At 55.7% G+C, this 27,508-nt stretch overlaps 2 protein-coding genes across 9 annotated transcripts in view; one reads left to right on the forward strand and one right to left on the reverse strand.

Annotated features, from left to right (window-relative positions):
- CEP164 (centrosomal protein 164) overlaps positions 1-7,091 on the forward strand; it is a 42,006-nt gene extending 34,915 nt beyond the window's left edge. For all 8 annotated transcript variants that reach the window (XM_040615992.1, XM_040615996.1, XM_040615993.1 and 5 more), the window contains 6 exons: positions 205-312; positions 1,003-1,117; positions 2,385-2,732; positions 3,183-3,249; positions 3,791-3,913; positions 4,763-7,091. In XM_040615992.1, coding sequence (XP_040471926.1) covers positions 205-312; positions 1,003-1,117; positions 2,385-2,732; positions 3,183-3,249; positions 3,791-3,913; positions 4,763-4,862 — 861 coding nt within the window. In that variant the 3' untranslated portion in view covers positions 4,863-7,091. The remainder of the gene's footprint in view (positions 1-204; positions 313-1,002; positions 1,118-2,384; positions 2,733-3,182; positions 3,250-3,790; positions 3,914-4,762) is intronic.
- A 9,839-nt stretch (positions 7,092-16,930) lies between these two features.
- DSCAML1 (DS cell adhesion molecule like 1) overlaps positions 16,931-27,508 on the reverse strand; it is a 113,809-nt gene continuing 103,231 nt past the window's right edge. The window contains exons 21-33 of the mRNA XM_040615990.1: positions 26,433-26,586; positions 26,080-26,197; positions 25,813-25,976; positions 25,424-25,522; positions 23,234-23,422; positions 22,856-23,143; positions 22,611-22,766; positions 22,446-22,476; positions 22,014-22,132; positions 21,442-21,594; positions 21,020-21,214; positions 20,261-20,572; positions 16,931-17,814 (exon numbers count right to left, since the gene is read on the reverse strand). Coding sequence (XP_040471924.1) covers positions 17,366-17,814; positions 20,261-20,572; positions 21,020-21,214; positions 21,442-21,594; positions 22,014-22,132; positions 22,446-22,476; positions 22,611-22,766; positions 22,856-23,143; positions 23,234-23,422; positions 25,424-25,522; positions 25,813-25,976; positions 26,080-26,197; positions 26,433-26,586 — 2,427 coding nt within the window. The 3' untranslated portion in view covers positions 16,931-17,365. The remainder of the gene's footprint in view (positions 17,815-20,260; positions 20,573-21,019; positions 21,215-21,441; positions 21,595-22,013; positions 22,133-22,445; positions 22,477-22,610; positions 22,767-22,855; positions 23,144-23,233; positions 23,423-25,423; positions 25,523-25,812; positions 25,977-26,079; positions 26,198-26,432; positions 26,587-27,508) is intronic.

Raw genomic sequence — 27,508 nt, forward strand, 5'->3', positions numbered from 1 at the left:
GCTTGCTTTGAGCCGTGTGCTCTGCCCTCTGTATGCTGCACTTCCCATGCTCTCAGAGACTTGGGAGCAATTTTAGACCAGCAGCGTGATTTTCTGTGCTGAGGAGAAGTGAGATAATGAAAGTCACCCGAACCACTAACACAGATTATTTCCTGTCATTGTTGTTTAATTTTCCTCCTTGGCTTGGCTGTTGATCCACCGCAGGAGGCAAAGCAGTTGGACAAGATGAAGTCAGCTATGCGGAAAGGACAGGTGCTGCTGAAGAAGAAAGAAGAGAAACTAAGCCAGCTGGAGTCCTCACTGCTGGAGGAGGTAACCAGTGGCATTGCTATTGCTGGGCCTGCCCAGCCGCACTCCCATCCTGCCCAGAATGGTTAGATGTCTTATTAGCTGTCTGCATCTTGGTCAAGATGGCCAATAGTGTGCTTTCCCTCTGCTGGTGACATCTTGATTCACTGTTAAGCAGGTGCTTGCAGAGTGAATGCAGAAAGCAGCCTGAAAAAGCCACAGGATTTGAGCCTAGAGAAAACAAGGGCAAGTCACCTCGTGTGAGCTGGGATCGAATCTGCTTTCCTGATCAAGAATCTCTTCAGCTTTGCCTGTGACCTTGTGGCCTTAGGCAGGGCAGCAGCAGATGCAAGAGCATGAGCCCTTTGATGGTCAAGCACTTGTCCTTGGTGCAAAGAGGGAACTGAGCCCATGCATGAGTTTTGAGGCTTACTTCAAGCACAAAACACTTTGACTTCTGCCTAGAACGGCCCGTTCACCTGGCTGTTGGATTTGGCCCCTAGTGCGTGCATGTGCTTCTTCCAGAGACCAAGCAGTCTCTTGACTTTGAGATCTTGCTGTCAGGGACTGAAGAGGAGTCTGCCTTCACTTGGCCTATGCCTGACTGTGCAGTCTAGCCTGTGTAGACTAGCTGTGGGCAGTATTCCCGTAGCTTTTATGTGTCAGAGGCAACAGAGTAAGTTTTACTTGTGTTGTTTTCCTTCTTTTGACCAGATTTCGGATGAAGATACGCTGAAGAGTGCTGCATGCAAGAAAATGGTGACTTTTGATCTCAGCAACTCTGAGGACACAAACAGCACATCCAGTATAAATCTACATCAGCCAAAATGTGAGTGCCTGACTGGCTCGATCTGCTGTGCCCACCATGTACTGCTTTAGTTCTGGCTTTCCCTCTTGCCTCTCCTGTATGCCTTCTGTTCTCACTTGTGCTCATTAGCATCTAAGGGAGGTCTGCTATCCATGGCTGGGGCTGCTCTGTATATAACATTCGGTTTGAAGAACTTATTTCCTGCCTGTAGTGGCAGGTAAGAGGGATGGAATCTGTGTGTGAACGTACCTTTTAAATCTCTACCTTTGTTTTTTGGGTGGATTGTAAAATCTGGCTTCAGCTTTTCTCTCTCTGCTGTTGCAGAGCATTATTGCTCTTTTGCGCGTGTCCGGGCTTCCTCTTCCTCACATCTCTGGCAGGAGAAGCTGCTGCCGTGCATTCCCTCTCGTCTGCTGCTTGTGCTTTTTTGTTTGCCTTCAGTTGCCTGTAACTGGAGTTGTGCAGGTGGGAAGAAGGGCTCCCCATGAACAGCCAGGAAGGCAGGAGGGTTGTGTCCCTTGCAGAAAGGCTGGCAAGGCTGCAGCTTAAAGAAAACTTAGAAAGCTTCCCTATGGCAACAGATGGACAAGCTGTCTATCCTGGGGTCGTATATCTGACCCTGATCAGTAAAAAATCTGTAGGCACACATGAAACGTAAGGGTATTCACTCACCGTCAGCACAGTCGTATTGGTCCTACCTCCAGTCTGGCTGGTGGCCTAGAGGGCTTTGCTTCTGGTGAGCAGGTGGAGCGCTACCGGTCCGTTCTGCCTCCTGCTCAGATGTGTGTGGTGAGACTGTTGAAGTGAAGCATGATTTCCTGTGCCGGGGCCTTGCCCGAGAGGCAGGGTGCTGTACTGGGGGTTTTGGCATGAGCAGGGCAGCTCTTGAAGGGGCTTGCTGTTCGCGGGGGAATCGCTGTTACGTTAGTGGCTGTGTGGTACAGGGTACGGTAGGACTCGGAGGGACGGAGTGGGAGATGAAACACGTGCTCATGCGTATCTGGACTTGTCCTGCAGGCACCATTCTTGCAGCACTGGAGGATTGTCCTTGCTGTTACGGTTCTCCTCCACTTTGTGCCCAAGCAGCCTCAAAGGCACAAATCCTCCTTGTCCATCTGTATCTCCTCTGGCTGCAAAGCTGTGGCTTTGCCTCTGTATCCCACTTGGCCTAGTCTGGTCAGACTCAGCTCGGAGTGTAAGACACAGTGGAAAGTGGGTCTCCCGCCAGGGATGCAGTGTCTCCCTCGCCTTCCCAGTGATCCCTTTTTTCCCCTCTCTCTTCTGCCAGTTGATCTGAGAACAGATTTATGGCCTGTCCCCCAGCTGGACAAGATCCAGTACTTGAAAGATTCTCTGCAGCGTATCACTAGTGAACTGAATGGGGTTCTTGGCTTCTTGGGCTCTCTGAACAATCACCAGTCTCCACTCTTCACCTCAACGCCCTGCAACGATGTCCCTCTTTCTACATACGCCTCCTTGGCAGGGCTGCAGGCACGTGGCTCCTTGGTGCCCCCTGCCAGGGCATCTCTGGTGGACCAGTGGGCCTGGAGCACTGGGCTGAGCTCTAGTCACTCTTCCGCAGCTGAACAGTCAGTGGACAGCATCCTGGTAGAGAAATGGCACAAGTATTTCCCAGGTAAGTCTCTTGTCCATAATCCCATCTGCTTGCTTGACTACAACTTCTGATTGCACAGCCTTGCAAGTTCCGGCCATCTCACCATTCCCATGCCAGTAAGGCCAGATCCACTGATAGGAAGGGTGTTAATGAGATAAGTAAGGAGAGCCTCATTCCAGGAGGTGCAGCATATGGCTGATCCTGTTCATCACTCTTCTGGAGCGGTTCAGCCTTTAATAGACACCCAAGAAAGCAGTTGTTACTAACGAAGGGAGCAAAAACGGAGCTTCACCGGAAGCCTCCTGTGAATGGCAGGTAGGGCTCACCATGTCTGTTTCCTTATCGCCACCGTGACCTCGGCTGGTGGCTCGGCTTGTAGGGATGGTGTGTCCATAGTATGAGAAAGCAAATGCACCCAGAGGTAAAGGCTATTGATTTTTTGTGGGCCTGTATTTAATAACTGTTTTCCAGGTGGATTCCCGTTGCTCAGTGGAAATTCCAAGCCTCTGGACAACAAGCTGGGCTACGTGCCTGCAGAGTAAGGGTCTTGTTCCTTGTTGTTGTTTCATTGTGCTGCTTTTATTTCTCTGGAATGATTTATAGCTCACATATCATATAACAAGTAGATAACAAAATCATAAGCTACACAGTAAGTAGACAGGTTAGATATTATTATTCACTGCCACGCTCTCAGCACTGCCTTGTAGCTTCTACAGTAAAGCTGCCGTCATAGTTGCACTGGTAACCACGATACCAGGACCAGTGTTCAAGGGTCCTGGCGTTGGGCCACGCTGGCTCTGCTGTGCTGGGCAATGCTGCGCGGCTGGGTGGAGTGGAGGCAGCCACCTGACCCTCTCCAATGTACTGATGAAAAGGACAGCAGCCTGATAGCGGGTGGCTGCTGCAGCTTTCATCTATGTCGTGGCTGGACAAAGGACTTTGAGCTAAGGGGAGGTTGCTTTTTGTGAAACCGTGGCTCTTCTTGTAGCAGCCCATCACTTTCTTTCTCATCTCCTGGGATCGTGTGTGCCGAGACCGCTCTTTTCCCACTTGTGCCATTTCTTTCTCGTGTGCAACAGTGAGCAAATACGGCTGTTCCAGCACTCCCAGTTCCAGAACCATGGGTCGGAGAAGATGAGTATTCAAGGAATGATTGAGACCAACAAGAAATGGCTAGAAGACTTCAAGAAGGATTCCAAAGCGTATCCTTTGCCTGGGTCTGGTCTCTAACTGCACTTCAGCTTCCTGCAGCAGGTAGGAGGAGACAGCGGGAGGCGAGTGAATTGAATTAAATCATTGAACAGCAATCGCAAAGCCTTAGCTTCTATTTTAGTACGTGGTTCTGCAAAGGAATACAGCGTGCAGCAGCTAGAGTGTGAGTGATCCATTTGCTCTTCTTTGAGCTGTACTTAACTGGGAATGTCTCTTTCCTTTCCCTGGATGTGCTGTGATGCTCTTCAGTGCCACAGAGTGCAGCGTGGAGGAGGCAACAGGGAAGCAGGGGGCCAAGTCTTGTAGGCCTGCTTTTGGTGCCGTTGGTACAGCCCCGGCCACATCGGGGACTTTGCTGGGGGCAGTCCCTGCTAAGCAGCCCAGGCGAGGGAGCGGTGCCTTGGTGAGGTTGCCCGGAGTCGTGTGGACCTGGCACGGGGGTGGCCGTGTGGCTGGGCAGGGGGGGCTGGAACTCTGTTTTGAGGCACGTCGTCGCGTGCGGTTGGATGAAATGAGTGAGGCCTCTCGGTGCTGTTAGCAGGAATGTTTCCAGGCCTGTGTTGTAACAGCATTATGCTGGGGCTGTCAGTATCTCCTCTGCAGTGTACACTGATATTAGCAGCGAATCCCTTGGGCCTCCAATAGCGCGTGCTGTCCTGAGCACGGTGCTCCTTTGAATTCCCTAATCCCCCTTTAATTCCATTTGACTTGGATGCAGCAGGCTAAATAACATCACGTGTGCTTGAGGCTGGCTCCCTGCCCCTCAGTACCTGTCCTGTCTGTGCTTGTGCATGTTAATTCCTCATGTAAGCCAGGCTTTTCCTTCACCCAGCTGCCAGACCTCTCTTCCCAGGCACGCAGAAGCCCCCTGCCAGCAGCCACAGCCTACTTCAGCTGGGACTGGATGAAAACAGACAGATTAAGGTGTATCGTTACTAAAAGGTGGGACTCTGCTCCGGAGAGATGGCGGTGGGGGCCCTTGTGGTCTCCCTAATGGTACATTGGCTTTCAGTGGTGCCCAGCCATCTCTGCTGTGTCTTTGTGCTGTGCCCTTGAAATAAAGTCTCTTTACAAGAGAGTGGAGGAAGGAGGAAGTGAACTTCCCAGGTGGATTCTTCTAATCCTGTGATGTGTCCAAATATGCTTTATAGACTGTTTAATCCAGTGGTGAAATATCAGGGCTTCAATAAATCAACAGTTCCCTCATTAGTATTCTAGCGATCGTGAGCCAGAGCTGTGAATCATGGAGGACTTTGAGTAACTGGTCAAGGGGGAGGATGTGAATCCAGCTGAGACTCTGCTAGAGGAAATGTGTCAGGAAATGAGCCCACACTGATGCCCAGCAAATGCTTAATTGCAGGTGGGCCAAGTCATCTGGCCTCAGGCAGGTGTGTGAGCAGGGGGGAAGGGATGCTGAAATGGCTGTGCAGTCTGGGGACCGCATCGGGGAATGGCAGATTCCAACTCTCCGGAAACGTACCTCTTGTTTGGGGTGGAAGCAAGAGGAGCTAAAGCAGCGGAGGCTTTTCACAGCAGATGTGGAAAAGCGCTCCCTGCTTCCTCTTTCTGCCAGAGCCACGCAGCACAGCCGTGCCGCGGGACCCTTCTGTGTTACAAATGTGCCGATGGCAGCGCGGAGCAGGGATGGCAGGAGAGCGTGGGGCGGTGTCTGCTGGTGCGGGCGCTGTTAAGGAACTCAGCCTAGTGTGAATGTTGAGACAAAGCCCCAGCTGTGTCCTTCCATGCCCTGGGGAGAGGCATCCGGAGCAGATCAGCAGCTGGGGTCTCCTTCCCTGCAGCAGGGCCAGGGAGGCAGCCGGGAGCCCTTGGTGCCCAGCCTGGAGCCTGGCAGCAGCTCTGCTGGGCTCCTGGGAGAGCAGGTCTCACGAGAGCGTGAAACGGGCTCTGCGTGGCTGGAAACCTGGCCGAGGTGTTGGGATGCTCTCAGACCTCAGCTGCGAGATGGTGGTTCGTTGCTTTGCTCACCGGGTGGCTGCAGTGGCATTCCTCCAAAGTGGCCGTCTCCAGAACACGTCACCATCCTGCTGGGATGCATGGAGCTGGGAGGGGGCAGATGGTGCTGCTCTAACCAACAGGGAGAAGTCGGGCTAGGCTTTCATACTGCTGAGTGGGAAATGTGGTATTTGGTTGTCTTTGTCAGTATTTCCTCCAAGCTGACTTCAAATATTTAATGCTTTAAAAAATGCTGAACCACTTGCCATTTTGTCTGATGAAGAAGTCTGCATTTCAAGGGATCCCATCTGTGAGAAATCATCTTCAAAGCCGTTCTCCTTAGAGACGGCTGATGCAGGGAGGCTGGTAAAGCGGCAGCTCCGCACCCTTTCATGCTGTTTGTGTTCCTCACTGTGGCTAATGATGTGCAGTGGAGTAAAGCAGAACCCCCTCCTGCTTTGCGTCCTGGGTGTTGTGTGCTGGCACAACGCCGCAACAACTCACGCTGTGAGCGTGGCAGGCAAATGTTTACATGCAAATAGAAATATATTTTTGATGAATGTCATTTTAAAACACTTAAGAATGTTTGTGTATACATATATATATATATATGTTGCTGATTTTCTTAAAAATTTTGTAATTACTTTGGCCAGTAGACAGCCTCATCCTCTGGTTGGGTCCGTGTTCTCCCACCTTCTGGTTGCTAACCAAGTACAGGGTAGTCTTTCTGCCGTAGAGAACATCCCACTGGTGTCCTTGCTGAGGAAACCCTAGCTAGCTCTTACCAGCTCCGGCCCGATGGGGAGACCTCAGATGCCCGCAGGGAACGGTGCCTGCCCAGAGGAGCCCCTTGACAGGAAGGGATGCAAAACGCAGGTTTCCCATCTGTCAGATCACACCGATCCCTGCCTGTCGGCATTTTGCTTTTAGTTTCCTGGCTACTGGTGGGATATGTGGCAGTCCTTTCAGGTGGAGGGACCCTATGGTTCTGGCTTTCTGTAGCGTGGGGATGCTCAGCCTGGTGGGTGCTGTGCCCAAAGCCACATGGCTGAGTCCGGTCCATGTCTTTGGAGAAGCTTGTATTAGCAGTGGGGAGAAATGCCTATTTTCACAGCAATAACTTGGTTTGAAATGTTCCTTTTTCCTGTTAAAACCTGTGATAGCAGCTGTATCTGGTTTTGTACACAAATTAAATCAACGTGAGCCTGTTTTGTATGATGGTGATGTTTGTGGCTCTGTTTTTTTTCTTGTTGATATGTTCCGTTGTAGCCCTAGATATCCAGCTTGTACTTACTGTTCACATCTTCCCCTCACTTGTCTCTGGGCTGCTTCGTGTTTTGTCATCTCAAGGTCATTTCTGGCAATTTCCAAGACCACTTCAGCTTGCTGTGGCTTTATTGCCATTATTCTATTAAGTATCTCGCCAGGGTAGCAAATGCAGGGGCAGATAGAAAGCTAAAAAACCAAAACTACAAAAGCAATTCTTCATGGGGCTTTCAGCCAGCAGGACTGCTTTTCATGGGCTCCTATCCTGCCCTTTTCATAAAACTGTCATCCAGCCTCGTTAAAACGGTGGTCTCGCCCCGGAACTTTATGTCAAGGCTGGAGGGCAGGCTGTGTGCAGGAACGGTCCAAGGCTGCTCGCCTGGGCGCCTGGGGAGGGGCTGCCTGCAGCGTGGGTGAAGGTGCTGGGGTCTCTGTCTGGAGCAGGTGGGGAGTTCTCCCTGGGACGTGGGGAGGGGAACAGGGCTTTGTTCTGGAACGGCTCTCCGGCAGCTGGGGATGTATTAAAATTGGCTAACTCTGCAGATTGGCTGTTGCTGTTGATTTCTCCGTTCATTTCGGAGCAGCCGGGAATTTTCCCCCAAGTGGTGTTAGGCGCCGCTGCTGTGGCAGCGTGCTTCTGGAGTCCCGCCGGCGGGATCGCTGGGTGCTGCTCTCGCCAGAAATTAGGGAGGATTGCTGATGTGCTGCTCTCTTCCCGTGACTTGTTCCTTTCCCCTTTTTGCCTCCTTCCAGCAGCCCTGGGACACCCGTAGCAGCCCTTCCCAGCTGTGTATGTTTGCTCCTTTGGGATTTTACCCTTTTACAGTAGTCTCTCATGAAAGACACAGCTTGTCCCGCGTCTCCCAGCACTGCAGCAGAGGCTGCCTCCAGCCAAATGGGGCATTTGCCACCCTGGCTGGGGACTCTCCAGTGCCAAGAGCCTGCAGATGTGTACCACGGCCAGTGGCAGCAGTGATGGGGAGAGGGGAGGCTCAACACCTGCCCTTAGTTTTCCAGCTGATTCTTCTGCACAGTGCGTTGCTCACTGGAAATCCTAGGTTCAGATGGGTGCGGGGACCCTGGGTGATCATAATGTGATTTGAGCTACTGGTACAACAGAAAAGCCGAACATGGTTGGAGGGTGCGTGAGGCACGTGGGCACGTGCAGGGGCCGGGGTGCCACCGTGCACAGTTGTGGCCTGCCTGCGGAGCGGGGGCTGGGAGGGAAGGAGTGTGATTGCTGCTGTACGTGCTGGGGAGAGGAAGGCTGTTGGAGCTGGAGGACCGATGAGGCACGGCAGGAACAATACGTGGATCATCAGCTGGTCGTGCAGAAATGGAGGCTGATGGTTAGAGGCCCATCCTTGAAAAGAAAACGCAAACCACCACCAAATCTCGAATCACTCCAGTTCTTGCTGTGCGTGATCTGTGCTGGCGTGTCTTTGCCCACTGGAGAGCTGCAATAAGAACTGCTGGAGGAGGTCTCAGACAGCAACGCACCCCGTCCAGGGCGGCGCTTTTGGGGACAGGTCCCGTACCCCACTCTTAAGTCAGCCGCTGTGCCAAGAGCACACAGTGGCTCTGAGAAATTCAAAGTCCCATCTGAACTGTAGGTGCCTTCTGGGTGTGGGAGGCTTTGCTGTAATCCTGCTGAGAACCGGGCCCGAGCAGAGGAGGTCTGCGCTGGCTGATGGCTCTGAGCTGTGGGGTGCATGCGCGCGTGTGGGCGCACGGCCTGCGTGTGTACATGGAGAAGAGGATTTGCTTTTCCTGGAATACCAGTACTGTAGATGTTGGAGGAACTGAGCCTTTAGGAGAGCAAAAGGACAGTGGACGATTACTTTGCCAAGATGAACATGGGCCTTAAGCTCATTAAGGGGCTTGGCCTCTGCCTGCCGCAGAAGGGAGCTTTCAGTCCCTGGCTATTTGGAGAGCGCTGTGCGTTACTGCCAGAGCTTTGTCTTCCCGAGACGGAGGGAGCCCCTTGGACACCCCAGCCATGCTGGCGACCCTGATGACAGCACTGTTCTTTGTGGTGAGAGCATTTGGACAGGTGAGTCTGCGCTGGCCTGGCAGCAGGTGGGGTTTAATGCTTTCCATTTTGTTTCTAGGTGTGGGTTATCTTATTAAGGAAAGTGAGAGTAGTGGGGAATGCGGGCTTGGCATGTGGGCTGGGGATGCTCCGGCTCCAGCATGGCTGTGCCATGAGCCCCCCCCTGCAGTGGTGTGCAGCTCGGTGGGTCAGCGCATCCTCTGCAAGTTGCCCGTGGCGTTGACTTGGGAGCACGTTTGAGTTTTTGTCACCGTCGCAGCAGCCAGTGTATCGGCAGCTGTGTAGAGTGTGGTTCCCTGTTGTGGCTGTGCATGCAGGAAGAAAGTGCAGGTGCTTGGGCTTCCCAGTCTGGCAAGCAGATGCTGCAAATGGGCACATCGAGTCCTGGAGCGCTGTGGGAAGCCCCCACCCTCCCCGTCTAGGGCTGCTCTCTGCTGGGGGAAGTGGAAATGTCTGCTGGGGGGCCATGGGCCGCATCCCCAGCCTGGCTGACTCTGAGGACAGGCAGTAGTTCCTGGTCCTGCTGACCATGCCTCCAGCTGCCGCAGCCCCTTCCCCAGGGCGGGTGCCCAGGGCTCCCACAGCACTGCGCAGCAGCGTGCCTTGGCCCCGCTGCCTGACACGGGATGCAGCGGCAGGGAGTGACTGTCCCAGCATCAAGGTGCGAGCCTGCAGCAGAGCGCTGAGCCCTGCCTCCTGCCTCCTGCAGTCTCTAGACCAGCTCCTGCCCTCTGCAGTTTTCTGTCCCCAGAAATAATACCTCGGGGCAGGGAGAGGAGGCTGAGGTCTCTGCTTGCCCTGGTGGGAATGGTCTTCTGTGCCTCCTGAAACCAGGCCACGCTGCCCAGGGGGTCTGGGCCACCCATACTTCATGCAGAGCCACGTGGCCTTGGCACTACCCCCGAGCTCTGCAGCCCCACCACCTCCTGATGAGAATCGCTCAGCAGTGCGGTGCTGAGCATCACCGTGGCTGTGCTCACCGGTGATGCACGTGGAGGAGCAGCAGCTCTTCTGCTTCTCTCCTTTCCCCTTACCTGTTACCAACCCTTTCTGTGTCCAGCTCGGGACCAGCCTGTTCCGTGAAGAGCCCCTGCCGTACCTGGTGTACCAGCCCCTGCCCTGGCAGATCCAGTGTGTGACACAGAGCCGCCGCACCAGCCGGGACAGCGAGGTGAGGGCCGGCTGCTTCGCCCGCAGTCAGCCAAGGCACCGCCTGGGGGGCGGCAGCGCCTGGTGCAGAAGGAGCAGCAGGCATCTGCTAACCCAACAGGCTGCTCGGAGCAGAAGGCTTGGGCAAGGGGGAGAGATTTTTCTCTTTCCCTTGAAAGAGAGAAAGTAGGGTAATGCCAGGAGGCAGGACAAGCCTGAATTTCTGTACAAATAGCTTTCCCACATTTCCCAGCTTATTTTTAGGAATGAAAATATCCTCTAGCAGACCTGGCATCCCAGGTGCTGCGGTTTCATGGTGTAGAGGCTGGAGTCGAGGAAACGAACCCAGCAAGTGTGGTTCTGTGCTGATTTGAAATGCAGATCTGGCGAGGCTGGCCTGTGCCAATGTACGTCCTAGGGTGCTACCAGCACAGCTCGCAGATCTGAGTTCTGACACAAAGCTCTCTTCTGCTTCTCCTTGGATGACTTTTGACAAATGCAGATTAATTAAGCAGTGCTCTGTAGTGCTCTTTAAGGGAACAACAGTGTGTTTGCAAGTTTCCCAAAGGGAATGGCTTGTGGAAAGCTTGGTGAGGCTCACCCTGTCCCTTTCAGAGCTTCGCAGGTGGCCCAAAAGGGACTGTTATCGCTGCCTCTGCCTGAGCTGTAACTAACTCTGTTGCATTTTTGTTCTCTACCTTTCTAGAGAGGCAGAAGCTCTCGGCACAACAGCATCTACTCAGTTTCTGGAGAGAAAGGTGAGTACAGAGCAGGCAGGGAGACAGCAGTGCCCAAGTAGTAGGGGAACCTTATGGTTGTGACCATGGGATGCAAGAGAAGAGCAGGCATTGCAGTACCTGCACCCTTCTTGGCCTCTTTCCTCTTCCAAAATAGCCCTTACTAAAGTCACAGAGACAGATTTTTGGGAAGTCAGCTTTGTGGGAGGGAAGCCCTCTCGGACAGCTCTCTCCAGCCTATGGCTTGCTGGCTGTAGTGTGTGTTCAGTCAGTCCTCTTCCCTGTGGAGGGCACGTGGCTATGGACAGGCTGGTGAGATGTTTGTTAAAACCTACAGAACTGGCTGAATTTACAACAGTGTGTGCGTGCAGATCCTGTCTCCTTCATGCCATGAAACCTGCCCCACTGAAGCACATGGGTCAGTGTCCCCCAGAGCTGCCCCTCTTCCTCTTCTCCTTGGACTGGCAAAACCACCCCGAATTCTCCCCCCTTTCCTCCTCCTCCTCCTCGCTCTTGTCTCTAAGACTCTCCCCCTTTGCTGAAGTCAAGCACTTAGCAAAGAGGATTTGGAGCACTTCTATTCTCAGAGCAGCTGGGGTGGCAATCAGATAAAGGCAGGTGGAACGATGCTCTGGCAGCGTGGGGCTGGGCAGGGTGCTGAGCTCGGCCGTTCTCCCACAACAGATGGGCCACTTTAGCCAGCCTGGTCGCTGTTTTGGGGGGTCTCACTGCCCTGTGAGTGGGTGAAGGTCCCCAGGGCTGCCTGGGGCGACGGCGGCGCTTGCCTTGGCGCAGCGGTGGGGTGCCACTGGTGGGCTCCTTCAGCAGCTGCGTTTCTTGCAGAGCTCCTGGCAGCCCACAGGGCGAGGGGCTCCCTCCTGCAAACATACACAGGTGCACGAGCCGGTGGCTCCCCAGCCTCTTACATGGTGGGCAGGATTCACAGCTGACAAGTTAAGCAGGGCAGGGGGGAGCTGATTCCCAACGAGGACTCCTTTTATTTATCTTCTTACTTTGCGATTTCTTTTAGGATGTGAATAAAAAAGGGTTCAGGTGACAGTGGTGAGTTTATACAGCGGCATCTGGCACCAGGATTTCTGATGGCTGCTCGGGGGGTGCTTAGCAGTGACACGCCGGCTTAAAGGAGCACTGCTGAGCGCCTTTGATTCAATTCCTGTTGAATTTCACAATACTTCCCTAATGTCACATTAAGCATGAGGTGGGGAGGGCTCCCATTTGTCAGTGTGAGAGCTTTATTGCTGTACAGTGCCAGGCTTTTTTTTCTAATCTTATTTGTGTGTGTGGAAGTAAGTGAGCATCATACTCAGTGATTAAACGTGGGGAAGCTGAGGTCTTTGGGGAGTAAAGCTGTGTAAATAGAGGGCTTAGCGCTGCCAGGGAGGCTGGGCTTTTCTTTGCCTCCTGTTCCCTGCTCCATATCCTTCTGCTCTGGAGATGCTCCCTGGGAGCGGGTGGCGTGGTGGTTTCGTGCTGTGGACTCTCCAGCCTCTTTCACCTCCATAGCAGAGGGCAGCCCTCCTGTCCGTGGGTGCTCTGCGGAGAGCCCGGGGTCTGAGGAGGCCAGTCTGGCCCTGGGGGAGGAGGTGTGTGTGATGCCAGAGCCCTGCCCTGCTCAGTGGAGCCTGTTCAGGGCCCCTGGCACCACTGGTGCTCACTGCGATGCTCTGTTGTCACCCCAGGCAGCGTGACCCCTGATGCCATCAGCCAGAGCAAGTTCTTAAGCGATCCTTCCGAGAAGGCGGCCGTCACCATCCAGACCCACTTCAGGAGATACCAGCAGCAGAAGCAGGAGAAGAAGTAGATGTGTCAGCCACCTGTGCCCTGTACCGTCCCTCCTTTTTATCTGTTCTGTACCCCAGAGGGATTTGTGGCCGTGGTGACCGTGGACCTGCTCCCTGTAGCTTCTGGTGCGTGCGCAGCTGTAGATGCTCTGCTGTTTGTGTTGCTCGCTGCTCAGGGTGAGATCTCTTTCCTGGTCAGTCCTTCCCCAGACAGCATTGCCTTGTGGGGCAGGGTACAGCTGGCAAGGGGACCTCAGCATCCAGGGAGTGACGCAGCGTTGACAAGCCTGTCCTTGGCAGCAGCAGCCAGGGCTGTGTAGTTTGAGACCCATCAGCTGTGTCGGTGGGAGTGGGCCCCCCACTGCTGGTAGCAGCTGTGGCTGCCCACTCGCTGCCCAGGTGGGGCTTGTTTTGCCCAGCAATAACCCTCCCCTGTGCCTCCACCTCCACTCTGCTGCTGGAGCCGGGGTGGAACAACTGTCTTTGTCCCCTGCTCCAGGCAGCCGGCTCGTGGAGCTGCCGAGCACGGTGCCCAGGAGCTGGCCCGGGGCAGGAGCTGAGCCAAGCTGTGTGCTGACCATGAGCTGATCTTATTTTTCCTGGGGAGAACTGCCTGGGACGCCCCGGTTTCAGAGCAGGATGGGGTGGGACTTGGTCTCCTGTGGCCGCATGTGCTGAGGCTGAACCCGCTCTCTGCCGAGTGGGGCTCCTTCCTGAGACAGCCCTCTGCTACCTCTGGCACTTGGGTTAGCAAAAAAACCAAACCCCTGTCCTGGTCTTGTGGTCCAGCAAAGCCCGACAGAGCCCTATTCCCAGCCTGGCAGGGACAGGACCCTGGGATTGTCCTTGGTTTTAACGCCCATTTCCGAGCGCTGGCTTTTGGAGGGTGCAGAGTTGAGAGGGAGTATGAAAGCACCGATCTGTGGACCGGCAGAGAAGCAGGAGGGCTGCTGTGGGCAGGGGGGTGTGCGGTGTCGGTGGGGAGGGTGCTGTGTGCTGTCCCACGGTGGCTGCTCTGTGGGATGGAGCGGGGCACGGCGGAGCTGCTGGCTGCCATCGGCGCTGCTCTGAGCGTGGTCTCCGCTGCCGCCTTGCTGGGTCTGATGCTGGGCTTTCCATGTGGAGCTCCTGGGCTGAGCCCTTTCTGTCCTCTCTGGCCACAAATATCCGCAGCCCTTCTCACAAGGGCTCCATCCCCAGCTGCCCCTACTGATCTTCAGCTTCTCAGCGCTGATGTTCTGTGTCTGGCTTCTGCTCGGGCTCCGTTACTGCCTCCTGGTTGTGGTTGGCATCTCCGGCTGCTCGTCGCTTTCTGGAGGTGCGTCTGGAGAGCAGGGCTGGTGGTGGTGTGGTCTGTCACTGTGGTGGTGCCAGCTGCCAGGCTCTGCTGCAGGCAGCCAGAGCTGGCTGTGCCAGGAGCTGCGTGTGTGGCGTGTAACGTGGTGTCTGGGGGTTTGCTGGAGCGCTGTGCAAGGCAGCTGGTAAAGCTGGTAAACCCAAACTAGCTCTCTGTCTTCAATGGGAAATGGTCAACACACTCACACACACCCACCCCCGCCAAGCTCAAAAATCCAGAGTTTGGTTAGTGTGGCTTGTCCTTCAGCTCCCGGTTTGTTACTGTGTGCAGCAATGTTGGGAGAGCCGCCGCTGCTGCAAGGGCAGGGGGCTCGCTGGGAGCAGGGGGTGCTGAGGTCTTATGGTTGGGTGCTGGAAATTTGGACTGTGTTAAATGATGCGAGGCCAGGGTTTGGAACTGCTGGGGAAGGGAGGGTGAAGAATTCTTGCTAAGATGTAGAAGGAAATCTGTGCTAGCCAATTACAATAAAGAGGTATTAATCTGTGGTAATCTGTTCTTCTTCTTATCTTGCTAATCCACTTACTCTCATGGCTGAGAACACGCTTGCCTTTTCTTGCCTCTTCTATTTAAAGTCTGGGATTGGCATTTCAGTGGTGCTGCATGGCTGCCGAGCTGTGACATTGCTCTGAGATGGGGGTAGGCACTTGGCTGTCTTTAAAACCTGTACCACGTAAAGCTTTTGAAGTCTAATGTGCACTGAGCTGTTCTGGAAATCATTGGAAAAACACTTGAGGTGCTAGTTTGCTTGGCAGCACTTTCCACTGATGTTGGGGAAAGACAGAGGGGCAGGAGGGGTTTCACTCAAAGGCGAACGTTAACCTGCGTGAGACAGAGCTGATCTCTGGATGAGGTGACATGGGCTGCAATGTGCAGGCGCTGCTGTGGGGAGCCACAGATCCCCCGGGGTGGTGAGGGGGTTGCAGCCCAGCGAGGGGCCCGGGATGCTGTGGATGATGCGAAAGGCTGAGCTGCTGCTGCCCGTCCCCCAGCCTCTCTGGCCCCTCAGCATCTTCCCTGGATGACTTGCATTAAAGGTGAGCCAAGCGAGCGCTGTGTGGTTCCGAGCGACCCGGTCAGAGCTGCGCAGCGTGATCTTCAGTGTTCAGTTGCCTTTGCTCATGTTCTGTGTACAAAAGCCGTACAAAATCCATGTGCTCCTTGCATGCTAAATTGGAAACTTACCATTTTTTTTTTTCTCCAAAAAGCTGTTACAATTGAATGAGTAAGAAATGTCATGCGTAGAAGCAAATGCTATTCAGAACAGATCTTTGGTTTGTTTCTTAAAACTGAATCCCAAACCAAACGCAGCATGCCTGCTGCAGCAGCAGCCTAGCTCTATTTCATGCATGGAGTTGGAGGCTGGCTGATTCCTCTTGACTTGAATTCTCAGCACATCAAAACCAGAGGCTCCGGATGCAGGGCAGAGCAGCTCAAGCAGCAGTTCAGGCAGAGGAATTGCAACGTCCTAGAAGGGGAACCAAACCCTATCTGTAAACTGTCTGTCCCCAAGGAAAGCTTTACAGGGAAGTAAGGTGTTGATAGGGGGTTTGGTGCAAAAAGTGGGAAATATTAGCACTGGCGTTGTGGCATCGGGCACGGTCCCTGATGCCTTCCCACCAGCCTGTATGAAAGCGCAATTAGACTCCTCTGGAAGGCGAAGTTCTGCTCTGGGTAACTAAACTGTTAGTAACAGCATTAGCTATTTTTGTCTTCCTGGGGTAGCAGAACAGGTAAGGCAGGTTACCAGCCCTGGGCTGCCTGCCTTGGCTTTAGCTGCTCTTGCTTTCACTGTCAGGTGTGCACGTACAAAAGGGGAAGGTGTAACTGGCATTTCTTTGGTGGTTAATTGCTATGGCTGGTGGTAAAAGCCAAGAGGAAAATAAGAACAAAGCAAGGTGGGGGAGCCATGCCCTGCTTCCCTGGGCTTTACCACATTGTGCTGTGATGTGGTGGAGCTGCGCTGCGATGTCCTGTGGGAGCTGTGCGCTGTTGTGCTGTCCTGTGTCATGATTCACCACGATGGGAGGCAGCGACGCCATGATTCATGTGCTGGATTCACTGGGCTTCGCTGTGCTGTGCTGTGCTTTGCTGCTGCACCGCCACGCATCGTGCTCAGCTGTGACTGAGGACAACGGTGCTGTGCTTCACCTCCTGCTCCCGTGCAGCGCAGCGCAGTGCAGTGCTGCACTGGGGAGCCAGAGCCTTCCTGCGAGCCGGTCGCTGTGCGTTGCGGGATTCACGCACGATCCTGGAGCCGCACTGCCCTTCCCCTGTGCTCCTGGAGCAATGCCACGCTGTGCCAGGTCTGTGCAGCCGGTCACCCCTCTGGTGACTGTCCTGCACAGTGGCTCATCCTGAGCTGCAGCCAGCACTTTCCAGCACTTTGGCACGGTGGGAATAAGTACCACTTACCTGGGGCGTGGGTGCTGTGGCACAGCCCAGCAGTTGCTGGGGCATCCTGCTCAGTGGTACCCATCCCAGGACCCTGCTCCCATCCCTTCCCCTCCTCCTGTCCCGGGGCTCTGCCGGTTGGCACAGCTCGGCGGGAAGGCGGGCACGGCTTGGCACCGCGTGCCCCTGGGCTTCGGCAGCATGTGTTTGACTGCCTGGATGTGTCTGGGCTGTCCCTCTCCATCCTCCTGTGACATCCTGGCCCAGCTACTGCCCTGCTCACTTAACAAACGCCCACATATAAACATAACCTTTATTGCACACAGCGCTGGGTTTTTTTTCATAGAAAAAGGTATTAACACATAAGCATTTGCAAATTGAAGCAACTCCTGCTGTTTTCAGAACAGTAAAATAGCATGCAATGTCTTTTGAGACGTTCCTTTTTAAAACCACCGACAAGATCAGGGAAAAAAAAACAAAAGTCGCTGAGTCTTTCCTTGTGCCCCTTTCAAAATGATGTGAAATATATATATATATATATGTTTACATATATATTATATTTTTAAATCTGTAACATCAAATTCTTTGTGCCCTGGTTTCTTTTTCTGTTTGGAGAAGAAGAAAATAGCTTCATTTATACAAAAGAGTTCATTATGTACAAGTTTGTTAATTAAATATAAATGGTGCAGGGAAACGAGCAGTGTCCGTCGCGGGTGGTCTCTCCGCTTGCCGCCCTACACCAGCGTGTAGGACTTGGAGTAGGCTCCAGCACCCTGTTTTTGAGACCTGCCTACACCTGATGTGCTCATTTCTAGGAGTGAGTCCCTGGAGCCCCCCACTTTGGAGTGTGTGGGCACCCGCACCTCGGCGGTGGCGGCAGCAGCGGGCTCGGTGGCGGGGGGTGCCGGGGCGGCGCTGGTGGCGGGTGCAGCGGCGGTGCTCGTCGCGCCGGGCATGGGGAGAGTCCGTTGAGGTAAGGTGGTTGCGGCGGAGGCGGGGGGAGGCAGGCCCAGGGGCTTGCTGCCGGGCTCCAGCGTCATGTGCCGGGCTTGCGCGTGGTACGCCCGGGCGAGGTTTCGGATGGAGGCTTCCCGCGGCGGCACCACGGGGCAGGGCTCGTGGGTGTCGGGCTTGCGGAAGAAGGCTTCCGACTTGACATAGAGCGGCAGGTTGCAGTAGTCACCTGCAAAGGGAAGCAGAGCAGGGTGAGGCGCTGGGGCATCGTATATAGCACGTGCGATACAACCAGCCCGCAACTCGGCACGCTCTGAGCAAGGCAATGTATAGAGCAGGGCAAAACGCAACATGCAGTGTTTCCATAACACTCGACAGGACACGTTGTGTGGGTGTAATGCTAAATGTATCTGCAATAAAACGATACCGTACAACACTCTAAAAACATTCATTCTTTTACATATAATGTCATCTGTAATAAATAACACTGTGCAATATGTATTATGTATGCAGGCTATATTGTGTTATAGCTGAGAACATTAGTGTGTGATAGAAACCAGTAGTATCTATGGTGGTATATATCAACCGCATTCTCTTCTGTAATGTATTTTGTGTAAGTATTTCTACTGCATTCAAAACATCTATTATGGTATAACAGGCTGTTTACACCAGCACAGTATAATAATTGACATACAGTACACATCAGTGTTTTATACTATAGTGTGCTACAATAATATATTATGCTATGTTGTGTTGTGTATCTTAATTTAAGGATATATGTATATATAAGACTGCATTATATAGTCTTATGTTGGTGTTACGTATTATATCATAAAAGTATAAACATGTAGTTTATTGGAAAACATATATAACACTATTGCTTTTAATTGTATATGTTCTGTAACACAAAAATTACTACACTAATGCATTACGCTGTCGTTTTTAAATAGCATTATAGCATCTTCTACAGTATAATGCAATCTTTTAGTGCAAATATGTGATACTGAGTATCTAAATTATGTAAACTAATATATAGAAAATCCATTTTAAATATACGTATTACAGAATTTATAGTTAAAATAAGATATGCATATCCAGTATACGTATTATTTTTTCATAATACTTCTCAAAGGAGTATTAGCTACACTACATAATATATTGCATCTCTAGATATAATGTGTGTAGGGTACTGAATGGTGCTGAGAGTCGGGTCCTGAGTGGTCGTAGGCACTGCCTGTGGCGTGAGCACTCCTTCCCCTGCCTCCCGTGACAGGACACCGCAGCCTTGCGCAGGGAGGGGAAGGGAGGGGGGAGAAATGCAAATAGTAAGAAAAAAAATTAAATGGGGAAAAAATGGCAGGAAGCTAAATGGGAGGAAAGGAGAGGGGGAAAGTGCAGAAAAGAAATGTGAGGAGAGGTGAAAAGGCACAAAGTAATATGAAGATAAGCTGAGAAAACTGAAGAAAAGAAAAGAACAATGAAGAGAAGAAGCCGGGGGGGCGGGACAGAGGGGAACCGGGAGGAGAACGAAGGCAAATGGGGGCAAACAGGGGTGAACAGAGGTGAATGGGGGAGAACGGAGGCGAACTGGGGGGAACCAGCAGGAACGGAGGCGAACTGTGGGGGGAACAGAGGCAAACCAGGGAGGAAGCAGGGGGTAACGAAGGGGAAGGGCAGGGAACCAGGGCGAATGGAGGCAAACAGGGGCGAACCAGGGGGAACCGGGGGGGAACGGCGGCGAACAAGGGGGAACGGAGATGAACTGGGAGGGGAACCAGGGTGAACTGTGGGGAACAGGGATGAACTGGGGCGAACAGAGGCGAACCAGGGCGAAGGGTGGCAAACTGGGGGGAAGCAGCAGGAATGGAGGCAAACCAGGAGGAACGGGGGCGAACGGAGGTGAATGGAAGTGAAGCAGGGGGGGGAATGGAGGTGAATGGTGGGGAACTGGGGTGAACCAGGGGGAACGGAGGCGAATGGAGCAGAACTGGGGCGAACCAGTGGGAATGGGGGTGAACCGGGGAGAACCAGGGGGAATGGAGGTCAACAGGGTGGAACTGGTGTGAACTGGGGTGAATGGAGGAGAACTGGGGTGAACGGAGGGGAACCAGGGCAAACTGAGGGGAACCGGGGAGAACTGGGGGAATGGAGGCAAACTGGTGCGAACTGGGGCAAATGGAGGGGAACCAAGGGGAACCAGGAGGGGGATGGAGGCGAATGGTGGGGAACTGGGGTGAATCAAAGGGGAACCATTGCGAATGGAGGGGAGCCGGGGGAAACCGGTCAGGAGAGGAAGAGCAACAAGCAATGTGAAGAGAAGTGAGAAGAAAAATGTGAAGAGAAGAAAAAAATGGTGAAGAGACATGAGGAGAAAAACCCTGGCGCTGTTTGGTTTTCATTTGGTTCTGTGGGGATCTTTTCCCAACCCCAGCGTGTGCTGGCGGGGCTCCCCGCAGCACCTCTGGCTGTCACCCATCCCCGGGGCACCCTGCACCCATGCCGGGGGGACCCACAGCACGGGGAGCTCCCCCTCCAAAGCGCTGGAGAGAGCTGCTTCTCCCCGCTCCTCTCCTCCCTTCTCTCATTAAAGGTACCAAGAAGGAAAAAACCAAAAATAAAGCAGCAGCAGCAGCAGCAGCAGCGTACAGCTACAGCCAAAGTGCGGGCGTACGTACTCTTGCTGGCCCGGTGCGGGATGGGCACGGCCACGCTCTTGCCCCGCTCGCTGTCCTGGGGTTTGGGGGGGGAGGCTGTGAAGCGACAGATGCCAGGCTCTGAGGGGGTGCTCATGGAGGTCATGCTGTCGGCGTTGTCGGTGGTGCCCGTGGTCATCTGGTCAGAGGAGCTGTCGGAGATGAAGCACTCGGTGATCTCGAACTTGGCGTGCTGCAGCTGCTCCTCCAGCTTCGCGTGCTCGTAGGCACGTGCCAGCTCCTCGTAGGTAGACGAGGCGCTCTCTGTCGACACCATGCTGTTCCGCCCCTTGTCTGCGGAGAAAAGGATGAATCACATAGCTGGGAATTTTCCCTGGGAATGCCGTTTTCCACATCACTGTCACCATGGGAACGCCCAGGCTGTCCCCACTGAGGAGCCACCACAGAGCCCTGCAGGCACATGCTCCCAGCGCACACCAGAGCGGCCACATCCAGTAACCCGGAGCTCAGAAACTCCCAGCAGAGCCAGGAGCACGGGGCAGGGGCCACCCCCACCCACCCCCAACTCGTAGAGAGCACGAGACCTGGCACAAGAGCCAAGGGCCCGTTACCTGCATCTGTGTAATTAGTACAACATCATCAAACACTACAAATCGGAGCACACGTCTCGGCACCGCTGCTTTTAGCCAACAGCAAGTGGCTCTTGCAGGGAAAGTCACGGTTCCACTGTCCCTTGAACTAACGGTAAGTTCCCTGCTGCCTCCCCAAGCCGCGGCGTACCCGTGTCCTGCGAGAGGCTGGCACTGTAGCTGTCGCTCTCGGTGACGGTGATGCCGTGCTGGGAGCCCACTGTCCTCCAGTCAGAGGTGAGGGTCCGTGCAGGGGTGGACGCCTGGCACTTGGTGAGGGTCCACTGGCTAGAGTACCGGTTGCGGGTGCCATGTGCAGACTTCACAGTCTTTCTTGACACGGGGTCTAAGGCACAAAGGTGACAAGAGTCACAGCAAGTCAGTCCAGAAACAGGGCAGGATGCCGTCCCACCTCCCTGGAGTGCTGCCTGCTCCTTCTGCCCTTACCAACTGCTGCTTTTGCGTGTGGGGGGACAGAAGCACCCCTCCAGCAGGGAACACATGGGGACCAGCCGCGGTGCCCCTGCGCTGATCCCAGCAAACCACCCCAGCCCCACATGCGCAGCCACTCACTGGTGCCGGGGCGGATGTCCGACATGTCGATGAGGGGCCCCGTGTTCTGGATCAGCGCCGGGTGATGCAGTGAGACGCCTGTGCAGAAGCTCTGGGGGTTCACTGCCTGACTGAACTCCGTGTCGGTCACCGGGATCGTGGCTTTGTCATCCCCTGCAGGAAGAACCTGCAGCTCAGACCACTTTCTCTAGCCAGAAGCTCGCTGCAGGCACCGGGTAGCCCGCGCTTAGTGCTGTCGCAGGGTCCCCGGGCTTCCCCGCCGGGGCACAGGGGCACACGTGGATGGGGACTTGCCTGGCGGTTCTGCAGGCAGGGCAACGGTGCGACAGCAACACCCAGCGAGGCAGAGCCTGGCCGGGGACACTGCTGCGGGTGCTGCCAGCACAGCCAGCAATGGCACAAGGGGAGCAGGACCCTGCGCCCTGCCTTGCCATGGGGTAGGAGGGGGATACCCTGGGGACACCACAGGCTTCTTGGGGCCAGGCAGGATGCCAGCCCATGTCCCGTCCCCGGGCAGGTGCTGCCGTGGCCAGGGTTGGGGCTCCACGCCGCAGGGAGGGCGCGGTGCTTACCCAGCTGTTTGATGCCTTCCTTGTCCTCGATGAGGAGCTGGACCCGAGGGATGTCTATGTGCAGTCGGGGGCCCTGCGGGGGACCCTTCACCGGCGTGTCAAAGCTGCGGTTATTCTTGCTGTGAGGTAAGAGGGGACGCAGACCCGGCGATTACTGGAGAGAGCCTCAGCGGCTCAAGCCTGGCAGGGGCTGGGGCTTGCCACCAGCCAGCCCACCCGGGGCTCAGCTGTCCCCCAGGTGAGCTCCAGTGTGGGTGACAGGACCCTCCAGCAGGCAGAAGCACCAGGCTGCCGTGCTACAGTGGCCAACACAACCTTCACAGGTCTGAGACAAGTCATCAGGGCTGAACCTGAGCTTAAAAGCATCTAGGACCACCCCCGCCAGCCAGCATTCCCCACCCACCGCCCACCACCCGCAGCTCAGAGACCCACCTGATCAGCATTTCAGCCAAGCTCTTGGCATCTGTGCAAGAGACACAAACAACAACAATAAAATTTTTTTTCGAGAGAGCTCTTTAGGGCGTCATGAGCTGCTCCAGGAAAGGCACAGCTCCGTGGTCCAGTCCCGTGTGCTGTGCCCTCTGAGCCCCATCTCACCTCGAAGTCTCTTCAGCCGCTTCTCCTTCCTCTTCTTGCGGATGATGAAGAGCAGGGCCACTCCCAGCGTGGCCAGGATGACGGGGCAGGCGATGGTGAACAGCTTCTTCACATCATCACCCTCCCCTTGGGCAGACTTGATAGGGGGGATGGTGCCTAGGGCAGAGCATGGGTGCGTGGGTGGTCAGCACTGCCAGGAGCCCCCCACTTCGGCGGTGTGGCCCCATCCTTGTCCCCCCACTCACTGCCATCGTAGTCCAGCGTGGCGAACTGCATGGTCTCGTTGCCGCAGCCGGCACTGTTGCAAGCCTTCATGCGGAGCTCGTACCACGTGGCCTCGCGCAGCTCCGTCAGGAACACCTCGCCGGAGCTGTTGGTGCGGAGGCTCTGCCAGACCCAGTTGCCCTTGGGCCGGTACTCCAGGACGATGGCAGTGATGGGGCAGCCCCCGCTGCTCCAGCCCTGTAGGTTGAGCCTGGCGTGCGTGGAGTTGATGTGGGTGAAGAGGTGCTGGTCCTTGCTGAAGGAAGGCTCTGCGGGAGAGGAGCCATCAGGAGGGCTGCTGTACAGAGGGGACCGCAAGTGCCCCCCAGCAGGGCAGGGACATTGTGGGGCAGGCTCACCTCTGCCGTGGGTCTTGGCTTCGATGATCTCACTGATACGGCCGGCCCCCACGCTGTTCTTGGCTGCCAGCTTCACCTTGTACCAGGTGCCGCACTTGAGGCTCTCCAGCTTGAAGGAGCGCTCGGAAGAGCTGATGAACACGTCCTTCCACTCCTCACTGTTGTCCACTGAGTACTGGAGCACGAAGCCTGTGGGAGCAAGGACAGGGCAGTCACCTCTGGGCACGTGGGCTGCCAGGGGGTGGCAAGCAACAGCCGGGCATGGCGGAAGAAGTGGTTACTGCCGGCAAGCAGAGCCTGCCCAGTACCCTGCACCCCCTTGGGGACATCCCGTGGCCAAGCCCGATGCAGCCTGGCAGTGCCAGGGCACCTGTTACACACCGACTCCCGCCCAACTGCACACATGTGACGGTGATGGAAAGGCAGCCCTCTACTCTCACGCTGCTGACGTGGGTTAGTTAGCACAAACCCATCAGCAGGGGTGAGCTGCTGCCCTCTGGACCCTCCACACTCCCTGAACAGAGGTTGACTCGTCTGCCTGCTCTGCCTACCACACAGGCCCAGGCAAGAGGTGCACAGGCACCCCCAGCAGCTAGCCCCCTCCTGAGAGCTCTACCAGAGCCCCCTGGGTGCTCCCCCATGACCCACTCCCCACCTGCTCCCCTGTCTGCGCATCGCCTGCCTCCAGTGCCACCAGCACGGCCCCCATCGCTTGGCTGCACACAGGAACACGAAACGTGATTGATTGGTGCGAGGCTATAAAGGGAAAGCCAGAATTAACTAGCTCCCTTGGGAAGCCGCTAGGAAGTTGCTTCTGTCATTGCATGCTGCCGCCTCTTCTCCCTTCATTAAGAATATTACGAAGCACACCGTGTCCTAGATGATCAAACCTGTTACACCACTGTCACAAGACACCCGAAGACAGCTCGCCAGGGTTTCCCGGGGAGGGGCAGGCACACAGTCGGAGCTTTGGGCGAGGGATACGCTGCCGAGTACATCGGTGCCCCCCAAGGCAGCACATCTCTGCTGCTCTGCCTGTCCTGTTTGAATCCCAAACTTTCATGGCACATTGATAGATTTGGTTCTTTTTTGCAGGTTATTTGGCAATTCTCAAATCAAAACAACAGAGAAAAGCAGGCTTTCTGCCTTTGCACGTGAGCCACGAGCCACGTAAGGCAGAGCGTGCAGGACCACTCCCGGTGCCAACGCCAGCCGGGTGCCAGCGCGGTGATGCCCAAGGACCCACGCAAAGGCACACGTGGTCCTCGTGGCACTGCTCTGTGAGCACCCAGCTCCGGCTCGGGCAGAGCAGGGCTGAGGGAGGGGATGCTTCTTGCACCTGCCTGGTGTGAAAGCTCCACAGGCTTGTGACCTTCCCACAGGCACATGCCTTCCTGGCCATGTTGAAGCCAGCCCTGGCACCCCCACACTGCCCACGAAGCCTGGCACCCTGGTGCCTGCCACCGGTTATTTATTTATTTTGTACATGCAGCATGTTTTTAATATTTCTAATCCAATTATAACCAAATTTATCAACAGAGTCCGCTGGAGTGAAAGGCTGCTGGCTGGGGAGATTTGCTTGTAATTACTTTCATGCTTTTAATTAATTGTAAGCGAGGTCTCCTTCCTCACTCCCCACTCCCCCCTCTGCGTGCAGCTGTTTCAATGCCTAATTCCTGAGATGAATCAGAGCAGAAAGGAGGCTCTGGAAGGCAGGGGTGCTCCTGGAGCCCTCCTGAAGCCCCTCAGCCTGCCAGGGATGGGGGATGCTGGGGGATGGGGGAAAAATCCTGCCCTGTCAGGTTCAGAGTCCATCAATGCAGGAGACACGGACCAGCCACAGGGCTGGCCCTGGCCACCAGCATCTGAGCGATTAATGACATGTCCTTTGTTAGCTACTTCAATCCCTGCATCTTGTCCAAACCACCTTATGAGCCCCCTCATTAGGACTGGCAGCCCTCCTACGAGCTCAGAGGCATCAGCTTTACTCTGGAGTATTTCTGAGGTATTTCAGAGAGGGGGAAACTGAGGCACGGAGACAAAAGTTCAGGCACACCACTGCATGCTGTGCACGCAGACACACACCATGAGCCTCGTCCCCCAGTGCTGGGACCAGAGGCACCCACAGTTCAGGGATGGAGATGGGTGCTGTGGTGCTGGTGCCAGCCCCATCGCTCTCAGCAGCCGTACCTCGGATGGAGCTGCCCCCGTTGTCCCCAGGGATCCAGGCTAGCGTGATGGATGATGCTGAGGTCTTGGAGACGGTCAAGCGGGGCTGGTCTGGGGGCACTAGGGAGGAGGGAAAAGCTCGTGAGCATCTCACACGCACCGGCTGAAAGTGCCCTGAATTACGGCCCCCAAAAGGGGAAACACCAACAAGACCTGCCGCTCAGCGCTGGGCCAGCAAGAGCCCCTTGCCCAGGAAAGACCCTGGGGTGCTTCGCCCCACCGAGAGCAGTGGACAAGCAAGAGGGCAGGCTCGCCGCGCCGTCTGCGAGACGGAGTGTGTCCATGCAGGGCACACGCTCCCAGACACAGACACGGGAGTGCACAGGCCACCTCCCGCCAGCGCCCCTCACCTTGCACCAGCAGGTTGACGATGATGGTGTCGAAGCCCCAGGTGTTGGTGGCGGTGCAGGTGTAGTAGCCAGAGTCCTCCGCTTTCACCGAGCGCAGCACCAGCGTGCCATTGGCCTGGATCAGGCGATGGCCATCCACGGTCACAGGGATGGCAGAGTCCTCGCTGCCGGGAGACGAGAGGGCACATCAGCCGTGTGTGACACCGCAAGGGCGATGCAGCCAGCACTGGTCCGGGCTGCAGCACAGCTGGCAGCCCCCCTCAGTACCTGTCCTTGGTCCACTTGATGGCAGGGACCGGCTCCCCAACAGAGTTGCATGGCAGCCTCACATCCTTCATCCATGGGGTGGTGACGGTGCCTCCAAAGGAGATGATCTTGGCAGGGGCTTGGGGGCAAGGAGGAGGTCAGCCCAGTGGGTAGGCCCCATGTGTGGACCTCCCCTCCTCCCCGATGTGTAAGGAGAGCTGAGGCTGTCCGTGCTGTCCCCCCTCTGCCTCAGGCACAAGTCACCCCAGCTGTCCCTTGCTGCGGGCTGATACAGAGCAGCCAGAGCAACCCTAGGGAGGGGACAGCAGAGCCGGGGTGTGCGTTCCGCCGCAAGCCGGTGGTCCCTGCCGTACCTTTCCCAGCAGGCTCGATGGTGACTTTCTCGCTGATGTTGCCACGGCCAGCGGAGGTGACGGCGGCCACCCACAGCATGTACTGCTGCCCGCGGTTCAGGTGGGCGATGCGGTAGAAGAGCTGGTCAGGGCTGGTCTCATACTCGCTGGGGGCCTGTGGAGAGTGAGATTGGAGAAGGTGCAGCCTCCATGAGACTCTCGCCCTCATTGTCCTCAGCTCGGGCACCACAGCAGCAGAAGCACTGCCACCAGCCCGGGCAAAACAGAGGCTGGAGCAGCACCTGAGCTGTCAGCAAAGAAAAGTCACCTCTGGGCCAGCTGCCTGTCCCTGGGCATCCCCATCCCAGAGCATCCCTACCATCCCACTGCCAGCTGGCTCGTGCCCTCACTCCCACCCCTGGCCAGCTGGCAAAGAAGGTCCACAGGTCCCTGTCACCCCACCTGGCCCTCCGCCAGGAGCCATCCCTGGGGAGCTCCCTTCGCTCTCTGAGGGCCCACAACCACCTCCTCGAGGTGCCATGGGTTTTCTCCCCAGCAGCGATTCAGCTCTGCTCGGTGCTTCTCAATGCCGGTGTAAACCGGCTGGTGTCGTAATTTCTCCAGGGAGCCCGAGCCGGAGCCCAAGGAACAGATGGCTGCGACGGCACGATTTGTTCTCGGGAAAGGACGCTTCCCCGGCCGCCCGCCGAGATGCAGCGGGTCCAGGCACGGAGGCAAACCCCGGCCGGGCTGCCAAGACCCCTCTGCTATTGCAGCAAGCAGCCAGGTGGTCCCCAAAACCCCACGTGGGCTCACATCCTCCATCGCCTGCAGCAACTACCCCCAGCCCCACGGGCAGCCCCTGGGAGAGGGCTGGCTCGCAGCAAGGCTGGGTGCAGGTGTGGGCACCCGTCTCCATTGCGCTGGGGCCAAAGCCACGCAGCCCCAAGCATGCCCCGTGGGGAGCACGGCACCGGCCACCCAGCCAGGGCTGCCCTGCCACGCTGGCACCGCAGAGGGGGCAGGGGCTCAACGATCCCTGCTGCACGGGATGGATGTGGTATATATGTGTGCAAACACGCCACTACAGACCCGTA

Source organism: Falco naumanni, chromosome 16 (assembly GCF_017639655.2).
Source record: "Falco naumanni isolate bFalNau1 chromosome 16, bFalNau1.pat, whole genome shotgun sequence".
Classification (NCBI taxonomy): Eukaryota; Metazoa; Chordata; class Aves; order Falconiformes; family Falconidae; genus Falco; species Falco naumanni.